The sequence below is a fragment of the Podarcis erhardii genome, assembly GCF_964252035.2.
Source record: "Podarcis erhardii genome assembly, chromosome: 5".
Classification (NCBI taxonomy): Eukaryota; Metazoa; Chordata; class Lepidosauria; order Squamata; family Lacertidae; genus Podarcis; species Podarcis erhardii.
In genome coordinates, this window is record NC_138509.1 from 62,107,500 (window position 1) to 62,130,959 (window position 23,460).

The 23,460-nt window shown below is 38.4% G+C and overlaps 1 protein-coding gene across 1 annotated transcript in view; it reads left to right on the forward strand.

Moving 5' to 3' along the window:
* The window catches only part of STAG1 (STAG1 cohesin complex component), a 107,297-nt gene extending 84,097 nt beyond the window's left edge, over positions 1-23,200 (forward strand). Inside the window, exons 16-34 of the mRNA XM_081863497.1 lie at positions 1,161-1,264; positions 4,251-4,343; positions 4,441-4,530; positions 4,799-5,002; positions 5,583-5,653; positions 6,040-6,127; positions 6,902-6,982; positions 8,594-8,686; positions 9,794-9,968; positions 11,360-11,499; positions 12,360-12,461; positions 12,740-12,888; positions 13,928-14,056; positions 15,527-15,732; positions 17,639-17,810; positions 18,461-18,571; positions 20,121-20,235; positions 20,866-20,946; positions 21,033-23,200. Coding sequence (XP_081719623.1) covers positions 1,161-1,264; positions 4,251-4,343; positions 4,441-4,530; positions 4,799-5,002; positions 5,583-5,653; positions 6,040-6,127; positions 6,902-6,982; positions 8,594-8,686; positions 9,794-9,968; positions 11,360-11,499; positions 12,360-12,461; positions 12,740-12,888; positions 13,928-14,056; positions 15,527-15,732; positions 17,639-17,810; positions 18,461-18,571; positions 20,121-20,235; positions 20,866-20,946; positions 21,033-21,056 — 2,228 coding nt within the window. The 3' untranslated portion in view covers positions 21,057-23,200. The remainder of the gene's footprint in view (positions 1-1,160; positions 1,265-4,250; positions 4,344-4,440; positions 4,531-4,798; positions 5,003-5,582; positions 5,654-6,039; positions 6,128-6,901; positions 6,983-8,593; positions 8,687-9,793; positions 9,969-11,359; positions 11,500-12,359; positions 12,462-12,739; positions 12,889-13,927; positions 14,057-15,526; positions 15,733-17,638; positions 17,811-18,460; positions 18,572-20,120; positions 20,236-20,865; positions 20,947-21,032) is intronic.
* Positions 23,201-23,460: the final 260 nt, after the last annotated feature.

Consider the following 23,460-nt stretch of genomic DNA (forward strand, 5'->3'; position numbering starts at 1 on the left):
TAAAAAGATTGTTTTTCCTGTAATGCAGGGTGGTCCAATTTTTCGTACCAAGTGGGCTGCAAGAGTAATTTGACTTGTCGTATGGGGGGTGGGGGAGAGAATGACGCCAATATTTGGCAGGGTCCTTGAGCGTTCCCACCTTCTTCCCATCTTGTGATAGGTGAAAAAGTGACTTAATTCCACCTTTTCTAGGTGAATCCATGCTTGCATTTCCCTAGCTTATTAATTGTAGTTCCTTCCAGTCCTTGTTAAGATAATCACTCACTCAACCATAGCTGCTGCCACTAGGACAGCATATGCCACTGTGGTGCCTTTAGAGGTGTGTAAAGCAGTTACCTGGACTCCTCCCAGTACTTTCACTAGGCATTAATTGATGCCTGTTCTTCAGTTGAAGTAGCATTTGGTAAAAGTGCCCTTCTTCAGCAGTCATATATCCCACCTTTGTTAGGGCACTGTTATACTTCCCAACTAGATAACCTTCACCAGTAATGAGAATGTTCCATTGGTACTGATTTGAAAGGTGGTTTTCCATTGCTATTTTCCATTGTAGAAGGACATCAGGACTTCACTCTAGTTTTTGGCTGCAAAATCCACTTTTCAGTTAGGATAAGTGTTCTGTATTTTTCACGTACTGCTAGCTGTGCTCTTAGCCAGGCATAGGCAAACCCGGCCCTCCAGATGTTGCCCTCCAGATGTTTTGAGACTACAATTCCCATCATGTGGTCCTCTTAGCTAGGGATGATGGGAGTTGTAGTCCCAAAACATCTGGAGGGCCGAGTTTGCCTATTCCTGCTCTTGGCTATATTTTTTCTTAACGATATAGGTATTTTTTCTCTTTAGACATTGGTGTATCATTCCTAAATGAACTTTTCAGGTTTGGTGAGTAGATAAACTGAATTATGGAAGCTGCCTGCTTCCCTCAAGTTCTGTTACTACTTTCAATTACTAAGTGGAGCCATTTCCCAACCTAATGTCCTTCTATAGGCAATGGAGAGCCACCTTTCAGATGAATACCAATGGATTGGAAAAACATCAAAGAGTGAACTAATCAGTTGTGAAATGCTCACAATGTTAAACAAAGATTCTGGGTTGTTGATTCTTTCATAGACTAATTGTCTGCTTTTCATCGGCCCACTTTTAAATTCTTGTTATCTCTTTAGCGATGTCTGATCGGCAGGAAAGTGCACTTATAGAGCTGATGGTATGTACCATTCGACAAGCCGCAGAAGCACATCCTCCAGTGGGCAGGGGAACTGGGAAGAGGGTAAGTTAATTATTTTTCACTAAGATCTTTTGTTCAGCCAAGTTATATTTATTTTATCGACATGCAGTAGCTCCCCATTAGAGAACCAATAATTCAAAAACATGTGTTGAGAAATAGTATTTGAATAAAGACTATTAACACTTAAAATAGTATGTCGTTCATTGTCCTTTTACAAGGAAGCTCTTGTGACATGCGAGTTATTAGGATTGATTTCCATTGACCAATGACAATTAGGCATTGTTTCTCTTCAGAATTCCCAGGGAGATTAATGACAGGAGAATCCTGGGGGATTTGCTGGTGGCAGCAGTAGAGATGGTTGCATTGACAGAGGTCTTGCACATAGTGCTGAACCATGTAACCCATAGTGCAGGAGTGTAAGTGGTCAGCTATGTGTTGCAGCACCAATGCACTCCAGTATGGTAGTTTCTTTTTGATTTAAAACAGGTTTCTGTAGCCTATGTCTTTCAATGCCAACAGCAGAATCTCTCATATCTTCTGTCATGGTTTCTGATATGCGTTCACTGTCCTCCCTAATTCTGGAAACAATGTAATGTGTGTGCTATGTAGAAGCATCATGTTTGTGCAGCTCATAAGGAGTCTCAGCAACCCTGTTTTTTAGTGGTTTCAACTTAGTCTACAACTCACCACAGACTATCTGTTGTCCTCGAGTTCCTAAGCCTACCTGCTGTGGAATAGACTGGGACATGGGGCATCCCCCTTGACTGGAGGGCAGACTGCTCCATTAAATGTTGTGGCATCTTGTGAAGCTCACCTTGCAGGTTTTCTGGGGAGAATCCTTTGATGCTGGTCAGGAATACTCTGAATTGTGTAGGTCAGAGTTGCATTCCTCTGGTCTAGAAGAATAGATCTCAGCTTATTGGATAAAGACAGAATTTTGGGTTGCACTCTCAAGCATTTGTTGTGAGTGACGATTTCCTTGAGATTTTTTTCAAGGCATTCATTTTCTCCCTGCATTGAGTCGCATTGTAGGTGGTAGCACTGCTGGCACATCTCAGAAAGATGACATATTTAAAATTTTGCTCTTAACCTCTGTGAGGCTGTCTGCTAGAAAGCAAAGGGTACAGGGGGCTGGATATTCTGGGTCTCTTCGTCATATTGGGCCATGCTTACAAGTGCTACCTTTGACATGTAAGAGTGCCCTTGAATGTTGACTTAAAAAAAATATCTCTGAACCTCTAACACTAAATTACTGCCTTAAAAATAATCCAATTTAACAAGTGCTAACATTAAGTCAACAGGGTTAGGCAAGGGGAGTAGGGTTGGCACAAGAATAATGAGACTTCAAGGCACCACATGAATGGTTTGCCATGTTATTGACGAGAAGGTGCTAATTACTCTGAAGTAACAAACAGCTAGCAACAGGCTTTTTTGTCATGCTTCGATGGAGCTGCTTTTTAGCTTCATGGGATTTCATGGTGTTACCATCAGAAGTGTGATTTTTTAAAATCTTAGCCATTTTAAACATGTTAGCTATGACAGTATTGGTTCCTCCCAAAATCTTATTATTTCCCACCTCTTTGACTGTTGCTGTGCATCTCTCCGCTGTACTTTGTTACTTTTCTACTCATCCCCTTATTGATATTATAGATGTTAACTTAACAGAGTATACTGCAGTCGCTTTGCCATGCAGTGCAGCAGCTGTGAAACAAAGCTGTCTGCTTTGCAAGGTAGGGCTTGTGAAGGGTGTGAAAGGTGGAAAAGATCCTGTGGCCAGGCAGAGTGAGGAATAAGGAAAAGGAAAAGTGCCACCAGCAGCTTAGTTTTGGGATTCATTTCATTTTCCAGCCAATTTTGCCTCTCAGCTTTGTAGATTGGCAAGTGACTTGAATGGTGCAGTCAAGCCATGGTTAGGGAAGATGCTTCCTGCTGGAAGAATCAGTCAGGGTCCTCTGAAGACTGACCCTGCTTGTGATGGTTGGGTCATTTTTCTCTGAAAAATATTCTTCTCATTTGTAGCTTTTCTAGTGTTTGCTTTGTGTCCATTTATGAGTTTAGTGACCTTTTGCCTCCTCTTCCCACCTTTCCTTCTGTCATTCGGACTGCTTTCTCAGGGTCTTCAGTGTTTTTTCCTTCAGTTCTTTCCCCTCAGACTTTCCCCTCCATCTCCCTATCTATTTCTCTTGTGTATGTCTCCATGCTTGTTTTTTTTTTTTTTTTTTTTTGTTTTGTTTTTGGTTTTTTGTTTTTTTTTTGTCCTCACCATTTCTTATTACTGGTTGACGAGGGAGAGTGTTTTGATCTACCCAGCTGAGTGCAAGGAAATCTGCTATTGGTGACTTGTAGTGCCCAGAGTTTGGCACACCTCACGTACTAGAGCAAGGTCACCATTTTGAGTATTTGTGGGAGAATCATCAGCATTGGCCACAATAGATCTGTGGTACCATGTTATCTTGTAATGCCTAGCCAAAACATAGCTTCATTTAATGGTTTGTTAGAAGTTAACAAAACTTAGTTAAGCTACTGAGCAGGAGTCCGATGATCAAACAAGCCATGGGTTAAGAAACCATGGCTTAGCATTCTGTGCAAACCGAGCCAGTATGACATTGGTTGCTAAACTTTCTCTCTCTCTCTCTCTCTCTCTCTCTCCCTCTCTCCCTCTCTCCCTCTGTGTGTGTGTGTGTGTGTATTCTTAAGCTAGTATAGTCCTCAAAACAAGAAACTGAAAAGTGCACTTATAAGTTACATTGACAAGTGTTGCTGTAATAATTTACACTGCTGTAGTTGACCTGGCATTATTACAGTGGAGTCAGCTTTAATGCCATTTTAATAACTTAAAAGATTTTTTAACAATTTAGATGGTTGTCTCACTAATATAGTACCTTCCCTGGTCAGTAGGTACATTTTGTGCCACTTAGATTAAAAGATACTATTTGAAAAAGTTCCACTGATGCCTTTTTAAAATGACTTTGAAATGTTGCAGCCAAGAATTGTACTTTGTTTTGTAATATACTTCTAATTTTTATAGGTTTTAACAGCAAAAGAAAGAAAAACTCAGATAGATGATCGAAACAAACTAACAGAACACTTCATTATTGCACTTCCCATGCTACTGTCAAAGGTATATTCGCTAAAGTGTTATTTCCTGATGCTAGTTGCATAATTGCTTTTTGTCACCTGGGTATTTATTTTCCCATTTTACTTCTTTCTGTTACCAGTATTCTGCTGATGCTGAAAAGGTAGCAAACCTTCTTCAAATCCCTCAGTTTTTTGACTTGGAAATTTACAGTACAGGAAGAATGGAAAAGGTAATAGTATATCCAAATAGCTGTTCTGTTTAACTTTCAGGTGCCTGAATATCACTGATTTGTATTGAAGTGTTTGTGTTAGATAAGCTGTCTAATGTTGCTTTTAATGTATGATATATTCTGTTGGAAGCTGCCCAGAGTGGTTAAGACAACCCAGGCGGGGCAAAAGTAATTAATTGTTGTTGTCTTGTGGTACTTTCATGTTTAACTAACATATAGGAATTTATAATACTATAATAAATGACCAGATTTCCTCTCTTTCCCACAGCATTTGGATGCCTTGTTGAAACAGATTAAATTCGTTGTAGAAAAGCATGTGGAATCAGATGTTCTTGAAGCCTGCAGCAAAACGTACAGCATTCTGTGCAGTGAAGAATATACCATTCAGAACAGAGTTGACATAGCTCACAGCCAGCTCATTGATGAGTTTGTGGACCGATTCAACCATTCTGTAGAGGATTTGCTAAACGAGGTGCATTTGAAATCTCTTAATTATTATTATTATTATTATTATTTGTATCCCAGAAAACCAAATAAGAACTAAGTTAAGTATTAGGGGTGTAAAAAGCAAAGGGTCCAGACACAGAGGTGGGTGAAAAAAAATAAGAACATTTTTAGTCCAAACATTTAACTTTTATATCACTGCCCTTCTGTGATATAAAGTCTTATGGGAACTGTATCACTCATGAATCCTTGTACCTGAGATGCAGCCATGGCAGAGCTGAACATCTCCTGGGAGTTCACAGTGAGGTCTGCCTACTGTAGCAGTGAGTCTGAATGGGAAAGGGAATGAGCAGCTTTTGTGTTTAGCACGTCTCCTAGCTAAGCCTGAAGTTTTGAATGAGTTTTGGCTCAGTTTGCAATGGATTCAGGCATTTGGAACAGGAAAATTTAGTTTCCAAAATGCACAGGATCTCAATTCTAATCTTAGTTGCCATCACTAATTGTAGGTAGGCTATACATGTATGGATTTAACCTCTTAACACTGTACCACTGTAAATTAAGCACAGTATAAAGTGTTCAGTCCTTGATCCAGTATGTTCTGTTTCCAGGGAGAAGAAGCTGATGATGATGACATATACAACGTTCTCTCCACTTTAAAGAGGTTAACGTCTTTCCACAAGTATGTGCCTTTGACATGTTGTTAGCCAAATCAATTGATGTAGTTACATAGCCAAGTTACACGTAATGCACAACATTAGAGAAGATATGAAAAAGTGATATGTAGAACAAAGGCTGAAAAGTGCTAAAGAAATTGGAAGGTTTCAAGTCATGTGTAGAACTTAAGCACATATGTTGGAAATACTAGATGAAATGTTCAGTGCCACTGAGCAAGATGGTTCTGAAACATATCCATTCTGAATCAAATCCTTGCTTTAAGAGATGATGCACAGTTGAGTTACTAATCCACCTAATCATAGCAATGATTTTATTGTAACAGAACAATTTTTGTTATGTTTTTATTTGGTATATTGATATTTTTAATTTTCTTTTTACTACTACTTTCAGTGCTCATGATCTTACAAAATGGGATTTGTTTAGTAACTGCTACAGGTTACTGAGGACTGGAATTGAACATGGAGCTATGCCAGAACAGGTAATAATGGCAATGTGTGTTTAGTTTCTACTAAGGAACTTAAATTCCCCCTTCTAAAAATACGTGCAAGAATAATATTAATTGAGAAATATAATCTCATTTTTTGCAGAAATGTAATTTAAAGACTTCTGAGTTACACAGTACTTCAAAAGGAATCCACAAGCATATAAAATGATTAATTTTTGTAGACAAGGCGCTCCAACATGGAATGTGTCTTCCCTGACTGTAGCAAGTTTTAACTTTGCATTCTGAGAAGGGAGCCTGACTCATTATGATTTATATTTTGCACTGCTGATATAGCGATAGGCAGGTTTGTCTTTATCTGTAATAAAGAATTTGTCAATACTTCACAATTAAATGTTTCTTCAGCTACCTAATGCTTTCTTGTAATTCTGTGATGCCTCCTTGAGGTCACTTGTGGTGACGTTGATGTTGTGCTCTAGTAATCATAGCAATGTTCATATTATCGAACTAAAGCATTTCTAGTTTGGGAATCACCTGGCTGAAACCAGAAGTCAGAATGCTCAGTATATGTTTCTGTACTGTCTAAAACTTGATCATTGTTTTAAACTACTGTGAAAGTCTCAGTTTTTCTTTTCTAGCTTCAAAGATAAGTAAATGGCCGCTAAAGTATACTAAAATAGGGGGGATTAAAAAACACACACACTTTAAAAGTGGATTATACAACCTTCTGTTTCCCCACAAAAAACTATTTAGGTTCCAAATTGCATAACTTTGCACTTCTGTCTTCATTTTATGTCCATTTTGTTTCAGATAGTGGTGCAGGCTCTTCAGTGTTCCCATTATTCTATTCTCTGGCAGCTGGTAAAGATAACAGAAGGATCTCCTTCAAAAGTAAGAAACATTTGGATTCTAATCTTTCTGAAGGTGTTGTTACTCATTTGATTCTGCTGTGCTCTCCACTTTGTGTCCTTCCATGTATCATTGTATTGTTAGGTTTGTTTAGTATTTCTACAATGTAGCAACTCATACAGCTGTGAACATAAATGAGGTAGATAGAGATTTTTAAAAGGAATTAATTTGAGTCCAGGATTTTCCCTATATATTAAGTGAAATATTAATGCATTTGCACTTGCTTTCTAAAAGAGCAGAGTTTCTCAGACTAGCATCTCATCTAGACACTGATAGAAAATGCATCCTAGGCTGAAGCAAAGTTTACATGTGCTAGTTTGCTATCTTAGCTGGAACAGAAGAACAAGATTTAACTTCTTGAATGTGCTTCAGAAGTCATTGTTAAGCCTTGTCAATTTGATTTATACATCATAATCTCAGATTCTTATATGAAGGCCTTGCAGCTTCCTCACAGACTCACTATAACTACCCTCTGCATATCAAGTTCAGGAATAGTTACCATGGAAAAATCAAGATTACAGTGCAATTTTCTCCTATAACTGTACTTCTTCATGTGAATTAAGGCCTGCCTCTAAGGGAATGCTTGATAACCAAATTATCAAGCTACCTCTTTAGTCCTTTGTACCATCTGTTATCTTTTGGACACTAAGTGATGCTTGTCCTGTTCTCCCGTGCTTTTTAGTGGTTTTTAAAGAGCCTGTTCATGGTTGCAGCTCTTATATTCTGACCCTTTCACTTTTAACTTGCTGGCTGTGTTTTAGAACTATAGATTATTCTATTGTTTTTATTGATTAAGCACCCTTGAAGCAGAGGGTCTTTCTGTTGTTTTTGTTTGAGTGCATGTGTAAAGGTATGAACTTTTCAATCAAGGTATTAGTCATATCTGTTCAGTGAGCTTTCTGGTCTGCAGCAAAAGTAACATCCATTCTCTTTGTTTTACCTCATTGCTCCCTGATGTCTTAACTTGCTAATTTTGAGAATGTATGTGATTATGATGGGCTTCATGGATGGTAAAGCTTCCTATTTTTGCAGAGTTAAGGCCAGAATAAGTGCATCAACAGTCTCAGAGGAAAAGATTCAGGATTCTCATATTGTGTGTGTGTGTAGTGTTTCTATTTTGATTTTTTACCTCATGGGGAGCAAAGCAGCTTGGGAAGGGGAGAGGATTGAGTAGCCCCATCTGCTGAAACTGGCAATATTCCACAAATTTTTCACTTTAAAGAAACACACACAAAACTCCCAAATATTGTATTGTTAGATTATACAAATTATATTTTTCTGTCCCCTCATACTATATGTCTGTTACTTGGGCTATGGTTTGAACAGGTCTCTGTAACTTACTGTCGTGTTATAATATGATTTCTAAAAAGTGATTCTGAACCACCTTGCAGGCCTTGTCTAGGCCAAAAATTACTTTATAAATGGTGTGATTTGATTTAGTTTTCTTTTGTCTTTCTGTCTGTCTCAGTAGCTGTCTTGATGGACTGGGGCTTTGTTCAGTAATCCTACTATAATCCTTTTTTATTTTGGTCTTGACTAGACAAACTTCGATTGATATGTAAACAATTAATTCCTGTTTAATATTTGCTCCAGGAAGATTTGTTGGTGTTGAGGAAAACAGTGAAATCATTTCTGGCTGTTTGCCAACAGTGTCTATCAAATGTAAACACTCCAGTCAAAGAAGAGGTAAAAGAAATTTCAACAATTTTTCAACATGTCAAGTAAATATTTTAAAGCTGTGTTTTACACCATGTTAAAACATACACACACACATATTCATTGATTAACATGAATAATAAAGTCACAGACATTTTAAATTTAGCAAAAGTGTTTTGTTTTTTGCCTACCAAAGTCATTTTTGTTTGTTGTGGACAACTTTCACAGAGGATGAATATAATTAGCCACAGAATCAAAGATGCTTTCATTTTGTGTGACTGGATTCTGGATGAAGATTAAGTGTCTTCATTGCAAAGAATTTGTTTTTATCATGTCATGCAGCACAAAAATTAGATTTCCTTTATTTTCATCAGAACTTTAAATGTACAGAAGGAATTAATTTAAATTACTTGCAAGTAACCTCAAGAGCTAGGTGTCATTTCAGAATTCAGTGGACAATTCATTCCCTTGCCACTTCCTTCCTTTTACTCCCATAAGCACTCAAGTTTAATGTAATGTCAGAATCACTCTCATTGAATTCAAGAGTTCATACTGTACTTTTAAAAAACAACTAAGTGTCCTATATAGAATAATTCGTGGAAATGAGACAACACCAAACAAACAGATGTTAATTTGTGGAGGCGGGGAAGGTAAATTATGCCATTAACATCTTGATTGGTTTGGTTCATGAAATCTATGATCTTATTTTTAAGCTGCTCCTGAATGGTGCATAGGCATTGGGATGGAATAGGAATCTCTTTCCAGATAAAGAAATAGAAATAGATATAGATACACACACACACACATTTATAGTAGCTATTACACACCTTTTCTTCAGCTGTCTGGGAAGTAATGGCAAGGATTTATTACCCATGCAGCTTTGAACCTTTTCAACACGTGCACCCCAGTTATTGCTGAAGAATAACTTAGAGAAGTCAATAATAACTTGCTGCTTCATCTAAAGCAGCTTTCCTTAGTTCAGCATTGCCCTTTATTGGCAGTTCTCCTCTGCAAGAGCTGAATTGTGTGATCCACCAAATACTTGTGTTGAAATCTCATGCTTCAGATTGTTCATTTGGAATCTGAGCCTTTCTTGATGTCTACAGAGTGATTGACTGCAGTTATTTTGTATTCCAGGCTTTCATGCTGCTCTGTGATCTGTTGATGATTTTTAGCCACCAGCTGATGAGTGGAGGCAGGGAGGGTCTTCAACCTTTGGTGTTTAATCCAGATTCAGGACTCCAGTCTGAACTCCTTAGCTTTGTAATGGACCATGTCTTCATTGACCAGGATGATGAGAACCAGAGCATGGGTAAATGTTTGTTATCTTGATTTATACTTTCGCATAGCTTCAAAAACAACACACCTTACCCATTTATCATGTTTATTTCATTTATGGGCTATAATTTCCCCATATTTATCTTTCCTTATCAGTGTTTTTGTCCCCTAAACCCCATTTCTAGGTTACTTTAAGGGAGTGTGAAATGTGGTATCATTAGTAATTCATCTGTTTCACAGAGAGGATGAGCATACCACAAGCTTGTAAATTAGAGATTGAGAACCTGTGGCTTTCCAACTCCTAATAGACCTAGGCAGTATGACCAGTGATCAGGAATGATGGGAGTTGTAGTCCAGCAACATCTGGAACGCCACAGATCCCCCATCACTATTGTATATGCTACCACTCATTGCATACCAGTCTCTTACAAGTAATATCAGAAGTGATTATATTGCATTGATAGTGTTTTGGTGCGTGCAGTTGGAGTATTGCTTAGGAGGAGTATCTTTATTTTTATGATTTATGTGGAAATTGTTCAATTTGGTTGTGTACTTTTAAGGTATTTTTATTTATTGCTTATGACTGCTTTTATTTGTGTTTATATAAATATTTTATGTTGTAAGCTGCCTTGATCATAGTTTTAACTATGGAAAGGTGACAAACAAATAAAATTATGATTAGTAAAAGAAAACAATTTGAGATGTAATAATTTTTCATAGAATTTCAGTTAGCTATCCTTCCTTTAAAAAATCTTGCTTGATATTCTTGCCATTTTCACATGTAATAATAATCTATGGTGTCTCATGATGTGCATAAGCCTTGGGCTCACATGCTTTCCCATCACCACTTAATGGATGAGGAGGATTTTGAAAGCATTTATTTTCAGTTTCATTTAACAACAGTTCATTGTGTCATCCAGATATAGAATTGTGTTCAAACTAACCATAGCTAGTTCAAACAAGACAGCTCCAGTAAGTAGGATTTGAAGTTGGCTTGTCTGAAACTGCCCATGGTTAACATTAACCACAATTTGTTGCGTCAGACAGCATGATGGTTATCTAAAACTCAAACTAAAAGCTTCTGAGGACCTTCTCCCAGCCACAGGGTGGAGGGAGGAGGCCTGCTGTTTCTCATGCATATTTCACTAAACCATGCTTTATTATGATGTGCAAATGCAATTACTAGACTAGTCAAAATGTCAAATTTGTGGCTTAGTTACAATGAGAGCTCAGCTCCCAGAGTTCAAACTCCTACCAATACTCATAATTCATTTTGAGTATTCACCAAATTGCTGTCTGACTGTGATCCCACTTAAACCATCCAGTCATATTTTAGTGAATTGTATTGAGTGCCAGTTGAATTTGTGAAGTCGAGTTCAATGTCATTTTTAAAGGTAACAAATATTTTACTGCTTTAATGTCTAGAGGGAGATGAAGAGGATGAAGCTAATAAAATTGAAGCTTTACACAAGAGAAGAAACCTTTTGGCTGCCTTTAGCAAACTTATAATTTATGATATTGTAGACATGCATGCAGCAGCTGATATCTTCAAACATTATATGAAGGTATGGTTCCATAATTGTTTCATTTCTCATAATAATATCAGATTTGTGCTGTGAACTGCATTAACTTCCAGCATGTGGTTTTGCCTTGTTTTGAATGATACTCTTATTGGACAGTTAGTATTTTGTCTAGTCTTAATTATCCTTGAATCCTGTATCTCAGGGGGTTGGACTAGATGACCCTTGGGGTCCCTTCCAACTCTATAATTTTATGGTTTAATGAATCCTACATGATTTTTAGTAATAATACAGCTGAAATATATTGGCGTGTGGGAATGATTGCTAGCTCTTTGGCCCAAACAATGTAAAACCAACTAACCCTATCTATAGGAAGCTTCCATTCATAGAAATAGAGTGCCACTCATGGAAACAATCCTTCCATGAGCAGAGTTCTCATTCTATGTATGGAAGCTCCTTCCATTGAAGGAGCAAAGAGTGTGCATTCAGCCCTCTGATTGACATCCAACGACACATTAGGGCTTCCTCTTCCTCTCCTCCCCCAATGCAGCTCATCACAAATCCCTAAATTCACTCTAAAGTATTGTCAACTGAAGGGGAACAGAATACAGTGGTACCTCTGGTTATGAACGCTTCAGGTTATGAATTCTGCTAACCCGGAAGTAGCTGCTCCTGATTGTAAACTTTGCCCCAGGATATGAAGAGAAATTGTGCACTGGGAAACCCCATTAGTAAAATCATGCCTCAGGATAAGAACGGTTTCAGCTTAGGAACGGACCTCCGGAATGAATTCAGTTCGTAACTAGAGGTACCACTGTATAGAAAGGGTACATAAAATTGAAGATAGTCAAGACTAAATGTTACATGTCACAACTAAAAGAGTGTTTTCTCTCTCTTTCTTTTAGTACTACAATGACTATGGGGATATAATTAAGGAGACATTGAGTAAAACAAGGCAAATTGATAAAATTCAGTGTGCAAAAACCCTCATTCTCAGTTTGCAGCAGGTAAGAATCTTAGGCATCAAGAATTGGAACTTGTGAAACAGTTCTGAATTAAAGTGGAAGTTCCCCCCCCCCAACTGCTATATTTCTTGCTGCTGACCACTTCTTTTTACTGTTGTTAGACATAATTAATAGATTTGTTGTCATTCATTCCCAGTGTTGAAACAAATTCATTTAACCCTAAATATTTATTACATGGCAGCTGACACCCATGTATATGCTGCAGACTTCCATTTGAAACACTTGTGTTTAAAATTTTAACCATTCAATTCTTTCTTTAGCTGTTTAACGAGCTTGTTCAAGAGCAAGGTCCTAACTTGGACAGGACATCAGCCCATGTCAGTGGGATTAAGGAGTTGGCCCGAAGGTTTGCTCTTACTTTTGGCCTGGACCAGATCAAGACGAGAGAGGCTGTAGCCACGTTACACAAGTGAGTGACAAGGGATACACTAAAAGGCACTTAACCTGTGTGAGAAATTTTTAGTGTGGAATCGTGTCAGTTTGTCAAATAATAACAGCAATTTGCTGTTCTTTCTGTTTATGAATTCAGCATATATGCTTATGAGAAATATGCTGGTGTTGGAGATAAATTTCTGTTTGTATTAGTTTAATATTTTAAAATCCTTGACTAGTGGGATGTATAGCAATTCCATCTCCCTCTCTAGATTCTGCCAGATTAGGTGGTAAACTGGAACATTTGACTTCTGGTGCCTAAAGTGATAGAAATTGTCTCATTGGCTTGGGGTGCCTTTTATCACCTTTGACTAAGAGCTCAACTGTGGCATTACATGGACAGATAAATGTCCAAATAACAATTATTCATGCCCTGGTGTCCTAGTTCGATTGCAGCAGTGCATTATATAATGGGGATGTCTTTGAAAAGAGTCTAGAAACTTCAGCTGGTCCAAAACCAGGCAAGATTTATTAACAGGAACTGACCAATATGCCTATGTTACGTCCCTCATTTTTCATATGCACTGGCTGCCAGTATGTTTCCCAGTCCTCTTCAAAGTTTAGGCATTACCTTTTAAATCCTAAATGCCCTTGTGACACAGGGTACCTGAAGGATTGCATCCTCCTATGTATACCAGACTCTAAAGTCATATTTAGAGGCCCTTTTCCACATTCCACTGTAGAATGAAGTTTGATGGGGTGGGATATTTGAAGGAGGGCTTTTTCAGGGGTGGTGCCCTGGTTGTGGAATGTCCTCTGTAGAGAGGCTCACTTGACACCCTCATTATACTTCTTTTAGTCCCAGGCTTTTAAAATTCTTAAGCTCCTTTAGTGCTTTTTAAAAAGTTTGCTGGTGGTGGTTCAGTTATTTGTGGTGGCTATTTCCATTTCCTTGTTTTGTTTTGTTTTTTGAAATATGGCTTTTATGTTAAGCTGTTCACTGCACAGAGAGTATTAGTTATTGGGCAGTATAGTGTTGCAAATAAATCAGTTATGTCCTTTGAATCTTATTACAGAGATGGCATAGAATTTGCTTTTAAATATCAGAATCAGAAAGGCCAAGAATATCCTCCTCCTAACCTTGCTTTCTTGGAAGTGCTTAGTGAATTTTCTTCTAAACTCCTGCGGCAGGACAAAAAGACAGTGTAAGTACTGTTTTGCTGATTGTATGTTTATTTTGTTGTTGTTTATTCAATTTATATACCACTCTTAATCTGAAGATTCCAGGGCAGTGTACAACATTAAAAACATGATCACAGAAAAATCATAACACCCCCACCCCCGCTTTTAAAAGGCCATAGATTAATGGTTGGATGCCTGGCTAAAGAGGAATGTTATTGATCTGTATACAGGAAGCTAAGAATTATCTGCTGTTTGAAATTACGTGTAATGGCAATTTCTGTAACTGGCTTTGGAATCCACAAAGGTTCAAACTGTTTGGATTCAGGGAACTATGGATTATCTATTCTTAAAACCATGTTCCCATAGCATCCTGTCTCATACTCTGAAGCCGTGTAGACAGGTAATAAATGTACCTTGACTCTAGAAGAGGAGGCTTATCCTCCTGATCGCCTGTCCTCTTTGTGAGGGTTGGGGGAGCAAGAACTGGCAAGATCTCATGAGTTGGATTGCTTTTACAGGCTAGGTCTTCAGGCTCAAGTTCCTTTAGTTTGTTTGTGTGCTAGCCTGAGGATGCTGAAATTGTATTCTGACTATGCATAATGCTTTGAAAACTGCTTCTTCTCCCTTTATTTTGTATTAATTTTTCAATGATAAATTATTTGCACATAGGTTTTGCAGATTTTTAGTCCTTGTATATATGCTTAGTACATTTGTGAACACAGTGTAAATAATAATAATATTAAAAGGTAGTTTGGCTTCACAAAAACGATACAGTGGTACCTCGGATGTCAAACGGAATCCGTTCCGGAAGTCCGTTCGACTTCCAAAATGTTTGGAAACCAAGGCGTGGGGCTTCTGATTGGCTACAGGAAGCTCCTGCAAACTGAAACACTTATTTCCGGGTTTGTGGCATTTGGAAGCCAAAACATTAGACTCGCAAGGTGTTCACGAACCAAGCTACAACTATATTAGGAATAAATCTAATCCTTATGTAGCAGCTTTGGTTGAAAGAAGACACTGGGCAGTTGACGAGGATATATTGATCTTTAAATAAATAAATATTATTCTCTTATATAACCTTGCACAGCCTGAGCCTGCATATTCTAAATCTGCATATAAATATTGCCAGCTGCAACAACCAGAAAATTTCTGCTGCTCTTGTGGATGGAAAAAAATGAAACCAAGTAGCTAAGGGAGTCTGTGTCATAGTGTTTGTGTGTGAAGTTTTGTTAATACATTACATGTGCACATGGAAATCCCTATATGTGTCCACCCCACATAACCCCATCCCCCAAATATATCAGTTTTTAGCTATTGGTAGGAAAACTATACCCCCCCCCGAACAGTCAGGGTAAATTTCCCTCTGAATGTAGATGACCCTGGTATAATGCAGAACATCTGATGGCTAATTAAGGCAGAAGTGATACTGTGATTACTAAAGCTATTTTATTCATATTTTATTAATTTATCCTCTTGCTGTCTTCTGCCGCCAGTCACACTTACCTGGAGAAGTTCCTAACAGAACAGATGATGGAAAGGAGGGAAGATGTATGGCTTCCACTGATTTCCTACAGAAATTCATTAGTTACGGGTGGGGAAGATGATAGGATGTCCGTAAATAGTGGAAGCAGTAGCAGCAAAGCCTCTTCAGTGAGAAATAAGAAAGGCCGGCCTCCACTTCACAAGAAAAGAGTTGAGGGTAAGTATGGGTTTGAAGAATGCCTGTTACTTTGTAGACCAGAATTGCACCTGACAAAAAAAGTGAAACTTTCTTTGACTTCATGCTGTTGAAATAGACCTCAGGATTTGAGAGTGGCATCTCTTATTGGAACATCATTTGACAGCAAGGGGGTTAAGGGTTGAAATTTAAACAACCCATTATTTAGGCAGAAATAGAAAAAGCAAAAAATAAAAACCTTCCAGGCCTTTTCACAGAAGTTAGTCAAAGCTTTCCTGGAGATTCTAGTGGCTTTGAATCTCATTAAAAGTCCTATTTTTACATTGTATGAGTAAAGCACTTTCATAAAGTTACTTCACATTGTGCATAGGTAGCTTCTAGTACACAGATCTTTGTTTCTTTGTTTATAAGATTTATTACCCACCCTTCACCATAGGGTCTCAGGGCCTGTTACAACAACATATTCAATTATGAAAACAAGTAATACAGTTCTAAACAAAAAGAGAATAAGATAGATCAAATCAAAGAGATGGACCCTAACTGTCAAAAACCAGGACACAGAGGTATCTTCAGCATAAGTGAGAACTGTGTAGGGAATTTGTATGAAGTTCCACAATTTAGGGGTTGCCACAGAAAAATCCCTCTTCTGGGCCACTATTTCCCCGCACTTGTGCAGGTAGCAGAACTACTGAGAGAACCCTTCTGCTGATCTTAACAGCCAAGAAAGCTTGCTGGGATTAAGGTGGTCTTTCAGATATTTGCAGTATTGAGTTTGTCTGATCTTTTCATACTTAAAGGTTTTGTTGATAAAGAGAGCAATTGGCAGGCCTCAAAACTATAAAAGCAAACATTGTGGCATATAAATTTTGTTTTCTCTTAGGTAAGATTCCCAGGATGGGGAAATCATCTGTTTAGACTGAGATTAGGCTGGGCGAGACTGCTTGCAAGTTTATCCTGTTTCCCAAATATCTTAGCTTGAGATGTTTGAAAAAGTGAATAGACCAAATCTTGTAGGGGCCTTCTCTTAGTGCAGCAATAGAGTTGATTGAGTAAATGTGTGTACGCATGCTTCTACTGAAGGTATATCAGATGTGTTTGGTTCCACATTCAAGAGAAAGAGGAAGTAAGAACAGTGAGAATGTAGAAAGCTTTGCAGGTTTTTTAGAGTAATCCTAAAAGGTCAATATACTCCTTGTATCAAGAAGTCAGGCAAATTAGTGGATTTGGGGGAATGACACAAAATTCACTTGCCAAGATCACCAGATACTATATTTATATATTAAACAGATTGGTATGAAATATTAAAAAAAAAAAATCCTGCAGAGCAGCTTGCTTAAGGTTTCACAAGCAGTTGGGTAGGAGATTGGGTTCCTCAATTATTAATATTTTGTTATTTTGCAACGTCTATGCAGCTTTTCAAAACCGATTTATTATGAAAAGGTTATAAACAAAGAACACAACAAAGTAACATAATTAGAATCTAGCACAGTAAGTTTAAGAAACAAAAAACATAAAAAACATAAACACGCTACCAGTCAAAGGAGATAAGTCCTTTGGTTCATGTCTCAAATTAACCAAGAGATTTATATAGTTGCAGAGGTGGGAGGAACCATGATGCAAACACCATATGGAAAAAATCCCCTATAATGCTGAAATCCTAATGCCTACAATATGTCTGTGAAGAAAAATAGATTATGCAATAAACATTTCTGTTGTAGAGCTGGTGTCTTTTTAATGGCACAGAAGTAATACATTAGAGCTCAACCTGAAGAAAAATGCTAGATTTATTAATCTTCATTTGTTCAATGTGACAGAAAACTAAATTTTTATAAACTGTTTAAAATAAATGGTATATTATCAGCACAATTTAAAAATGGCAATAGCACCAAACCTTTGTGGTGTGTAATAGTTTATTATCTTTTGTCAGATGAGAATATTGAAGGCTCCTGGCTGAATAGAAATGACAGCATCCAAACTCCAGGTGCTCTACAGACTCCACAACTCACATCAACGGTGCTGAGAGAGAACACTCGGCAAATTGGGGAGCAAATTCAGGAACACGAGTCAGAACCTGGATCTGAGCAGGATTTTTTGCACAAGTATGTACCAATGAAATGCTTCCATTGTAAAAGGAAATTCCTATTTAAAATGCTGCTGGAATGAAAATTCTACCAGAAAAGTTTAATTTAAAAACTCACTTTCATAAACTAATACAAATGCAGTCTTCCTATTCTTTCTGTTTTTGAACCGAAACAAAGGAATTTGGCAAGGGGGGGTTTAGTGCAGAGCTTCCCAAGTATTCTTTAAAGTTTTCTGTTTGTTTAAAAATATCACCAAGTTGTGACTGGCAGCACAACTGCCCCTTTCTTCTAAAAGACAAAACAAAAGATTTCCAGACAAAAACAGAACTTGTGATAGATAATGCAATCACATTCCACATGGCAAAAACAACCAGGGTAAAGTATTGCATTTTTCTGAGGCACAAAATATTGTGCTTTAAGCGCTGCACCCTGGAAGGGCAGAGCCAGTGTAAAAAAACGAGGGGGGGTATTCTACTTTACTATCACGTTTTTATCATTTCATTCCTCTCAGGAGCTAGGAGTGGGATACATTGTTTTCTTCCCCATGCCCTTTTTATCCGCACAAAAACCTAGTGAGGTAGATTAGTCTTAAGAGATGGTAACTGGTTCAAGGTAACATCAAAATATGTCGGGCATCCATCCTGTGACTGAATGACCATATTCTTCAGTCCTCAGATGCAGATATCTTGGCTGGGCCAACAGAAATTAGAAGACTTAAGTCGAAAGGACAGGACGGGAATGAGCTACATGAAAGGACGAAGTGGTGTAAGGCATGCAGTGTAAGTATTCAGATCCCAGTGCTGAATTAAGTTAGATATACACTAATAATTCAGGGGTTTGTAAGCGAAATTTGGTTAGTTGTATTATTAGCCACTTGGCATCCAGCAACTCTAGAAAGATATACAGCGCACACAAACAAAGCTATGATGTGGAATAAGGCTTGCCACAGTATTTGGATTGGTAGACACCGTTGAACTACAACTGTACTGTGTACAGTGATGGTAGTCTCTTCGGCTGGTTAAAAGTTGCATTAATGGAACTTGTTGCAGGCCCTAGTTCATGTCATAGGTTGGCTTATCTTGGGATGTTTGCATGTGATTGGTGCTGTAGTACCTAAATTATGGAGCTGAAATGGTGTGCAAGCTTCTGTATTCTGCTGAACAGAATTAAAGTACATTAAAAGAATCAAGAGCATACCTAAAGGCTTAACCACAGTGGTACAGTAGACCAATTGTGTTGAGCAAGTGCTTTAGCAAATATCTGCATCTCAGTGGTAAAAGGCTTTTCTTTTCTTTTTTTTAAATTGAGATGAGGCATTTGCACTTATGCATCCATTGAGTCTCATAATTTTGCAGACCATGCTTCTGTAGATGCAAGGAGATTTCTGAGAAGTTGGGCGGGTGTTCTTTCTTGTGGAAATCAAACAGAGGTCCATATGTTCATGGATAACAATGTTGTAAATGGAGACTGATTTAGTTCCTTGTGGAGAGGAAGAGCAAGAGCAGTAACAAGCTTCCCTATCTTATGCTTAAGGGGGAGTATCTGATGGGGGACATGTGCTCCTTCTGGGGTAGTTTGTCCATCTTTGGTCCCCACCCTGCACTCAGCTCTCACCTGTGACTCCTAGAGGCTGTCAGGCTGTGTCAGGAACAGCTTTGACTGGCCAACTAAGCCAGGTGAGGGTAGCCTATGGGTCTCAAACCCTTGGTGAGTTAGGGACTCCCCTGCGTGTAAAGATAGGCTCCAGCAGATTGAGTGGACAAGACCAATAGTGGATCCAGTGGTCAAGAAGGCAGTTTCTCCACATGCTGTAGAGGGAAGTGAGGGGCAGATGGGGCTTGTCAAGATGTGAAGGTAGCCCATGTACGAGAAGGAAGACTGTTCCTAAATCTCTGCTGCTTGCGGCATATCCTTGGGAGAAGAAAAGGCTAAGGGGTAAGCCCTGCAGAAATCCAGAGTGGAGTCCCAAAAACAGTTGGATGATGCCTTATATTCCTCCTTCTGGCAACTCCTGTAGCCAAACTAATTCCAAACGTATTTCCCTGCTTTCCTTTGGACCACATCAGTGAGGCAGAGAAGATAGTATTATCATTGGGGCAGCTGATGAGCTCCTTAACACTCTGCCTAGGCTTGCACCCCAGGGAGGTCACTTCATTTCTGCTAACACAGTGGTTTCACTTCAGCCCCAGAGCCGCACCCCATTGTCTCTTGATACAGACAGATGCCAACAGTATCCTATGCTTCAGTCTGTATCTACCCAGTAGGACCAGCAATTATATGTTTGATCTCATTACCAACGTATTCATATTCCTTTTTTCTTCCAACAAGGCGGGGTCTAATGGAGGATGATGCTGAGCCCATCTTTGAAGATGTAATGATGTCTTCACGAGGCCAGTTAGAGGACATGAATGAAGAATTTGAAGACACCATGGTCATTGATCTGGTCAGTAAATCCTCAGTGGCTTTTCAAAGACATCTGAAGACAAGCATGTTTTAAGAAGATTTTAATTTTTGGTGTGTCCCTTTATACTTTGTTGAAAGCCGCCCAGTGACTGGGGTACAAGAATTTGCTGCTGCTGTTAGTCACATAGGAGTACTGTAATAGAAATTAAAAATATAGAGCTCGTTTGAGCTCTAGGACACCTCCCCTGAGCTGGCTGCCATGGTTTTGAGATGAGATCGTTCAGGGGGCTTGCATGTCCAGACTTGCCTTGGGGGTTCACAATCTATTTCTTTCTCTCTCTGTATTTGTGATTTGTTAGTATGCTCTGTCTTTTTTCTTAGTTTTATTGCTTGGTTGTTGTTTTTTCTATAGTAGGTTGGGCTCCCTGCCCCCCTCTGTCTTCTATCCTGAGCTATCTCTCCCTTCCATATTCAGGGATCTCTTCTTGTTGGTTAAGTGTTGCTCCTGAATTGGCAACAAAAGTTGCCATTTATACCACTCACTGTTCAGATTGCTCTTAATTCACATTAGTTGCTATTGGTGATAGGAATAGACAAAAAGCCCTTCCTAACGCTTGCTGTCTTGGCTGCTCCTGCTGCCTCTGACAATGACAAAATATTTCTTTTCCAGCCCCCTTCAAGAAACAGACGAGAAAGAGCTGAATTGAGGCCAGATTTCTTTGACTCCGCAGCTATCATTGAAGATGATTCGGTAAGATTTCACAAGGTATTGTTTGCCACTTGGAGCTGCAAAGGATTCTCCTGTGCGTAACTTTTGTTCTCAATTATCTTTCCCAGGGATTTGGAATGCCAATGTTCTGAAGTCTGGCGAAGACACTATACAAATGTGGAACTCTGTTCTTTAGAGCTCAAGGCCTATATACTGTGATAGCTTATATGAAAACCACATTTTTGATGTGATTTGGTTTGATTTTTAACCAAATTATTAAGGTCATTTCCTTTTTGTAATGAGAGAGAAGAGGAGCTTCTTAATGAAACAAGGAATATTGGCCAGTCACCTCAGAAAGGCTGACCTACAAATCATTTGTTTCCCTGTCCTTGACAGTCCTAATGCAGGTTTTTTTTCCTGGATGGGGAGAAGCTTTTAAATTAAAACAGTTAAAAAATAAACACTGTTCTACACATTTTCAGAAAACATTGAATGAAAACAAAACTTTTTAACTTTATTTTTCTGCTGTACAACTTCAAAATGTTTTAACATTTGCCTTTTTATGTTTTAGAAGCTAGCCATTTTATTAAATTTATGCCTGTCAGCCATTGACCAGCAGTGATGCTATCAGCAGGCCATCCTGGCTGGAGAAGTGTTGTTAAACGCACTGGATGTGACTAGCAGTATGGTACACTTCTAGATCCTCTCTGACCATTGAGAGTGGATCACTCTTGCAAAAGAGGCTAGAAGTCAGGTGTATGCATCTCTGCCAAAAAGTCAGATTCTGAAAAGAAAAAATCCCCAGATTTTATACTTCTGAGAAGATTTATTTTTTATTTATAAGAGGGCATAAAATAAGAGGTGTCCATAAGCCACTTTTCCAACAGACGCTGTGTAACATTCATTTTATATAGCACTAGGGGAACACACAAACAGCACATTTTCTATTGGTACTTGTTCTGTGCATTTTTAGCAACTTATACCAGCAAATAAAATATTCTCAGAAAAACAAACCAGTGGTTCTAAAGTAATCTATTTGCTGTTTCTACTACCTATTTCATGGCCTGTCAGATCTGAGGTACAAAAGCAGCAACTTTCCTGAGGAATGCAAATCACCGGGTGGGGTGGTGGGAGGAGGGAGACAGAAGTCACACTTGCATTTTCAAAGCAATTTTAACTGTACCATAGAGAAGTGTCTAACTTTCCATGCCGTAAATACCCTTTTGTGCTATTTTTGTAAATTAATTTTGCCAGTTAGATTTACTGTATGTGCTGCATAGAAACTTGTGCTTAGATGGTGACGTTCTTAAGCTTACAATGGAATACAGCTACATTCTCAGTGTTAACTGTGCATTATTAAGAGTAATTATTAAATGATTTTCTAAAAAGCAGAACAATCCAAAAAACAATCAGCTAATTATTTGTTCTAAGATATTTTCAGTGTCTTCAATGATCTGGACTTTCACTCTGCTTTGATATTATGATTCTTCCTGGTAGCTGCTAATGTAGTTAAAGGACTGATTTTGTTCCTCGGAGGTGAGCACAGCTCCTGTTAATAAGAACATTTGTAAAAATGAGGCCAAACTAGTCTTCTTTTTGGAGTTTAAATGTTAGTGTGCTTTAAAGCAGATCTAAATTGACCCAGTTCTAATATACCTGCTTCAGAGGTGTTTTTTGATAGCAGTTGCAAAATAACTCTGACCTACCTCCCATAAAGGTCCTTTTATTGAATTCAAGGTGCATCCAATGCTTACTTGCCTTTTGGGAGACAAAGACAACATTTAAATCAAATCATTTAGTTGGGATTTCCCCTCCTAAAATTGTACAGTACTCAAATTTTGGTTGCCAAAAACATCTAATAATTCAAGCAAGGCAGTTGTTTAGGAATTGAAAAGTTGCTAAAGTCACTGAGTTGGTGCTTCAGGACAAAGTGCAAGTTCTCCCAAAACAGTGGACACAAATGGTGCAGTAGCACATCAGTGTAGTGGGCAGAGTGGCATAGCTGCTGGTGGTTTAAATCCATCAGAGACAAAGCTTGTGCTCCACAGCCCTTCATATGGAAAATTGAATTTTAATTGATCCTTATAGAATTCTGTAAAAGAAAAGCCGTTTACAAGTAAGTTACCTCCAATGGGTTTCCAGTTCAGTTTGCGGTCAATAGGTTTTTAAAAATGTGTCTCCTTGATTGGTTTTGCTAGTAATTCTGTAAATTGTACATTTACAATTTGAGGTTTTTTCCTTTTGTACAATTTAAAACTGATGCTTCACTTTTCCTTTAATAAACTCCTCAAAATCACATGTGCGGTGGAGTCCTTTCCACAAAAGCATTTGAAAATGGGTGCTTTCTGTTTGGTCTGTCTTCCACTAAATATTTTCCTATAGTGAAGCTTGAAAGTGTGCTAATCCTGCTGCTTGCCCAGCATTCTGGGCAGATCAGACATTGAGGGTTTTTCCTTCTGAAGTAAGAGTGAATATGTTTCACCCTTAAGTGAAACATTTCAGCATCTTGAAAACCTTACATTTCCCCAAGCAGTTGCTGTTCCTTACCCATACCTA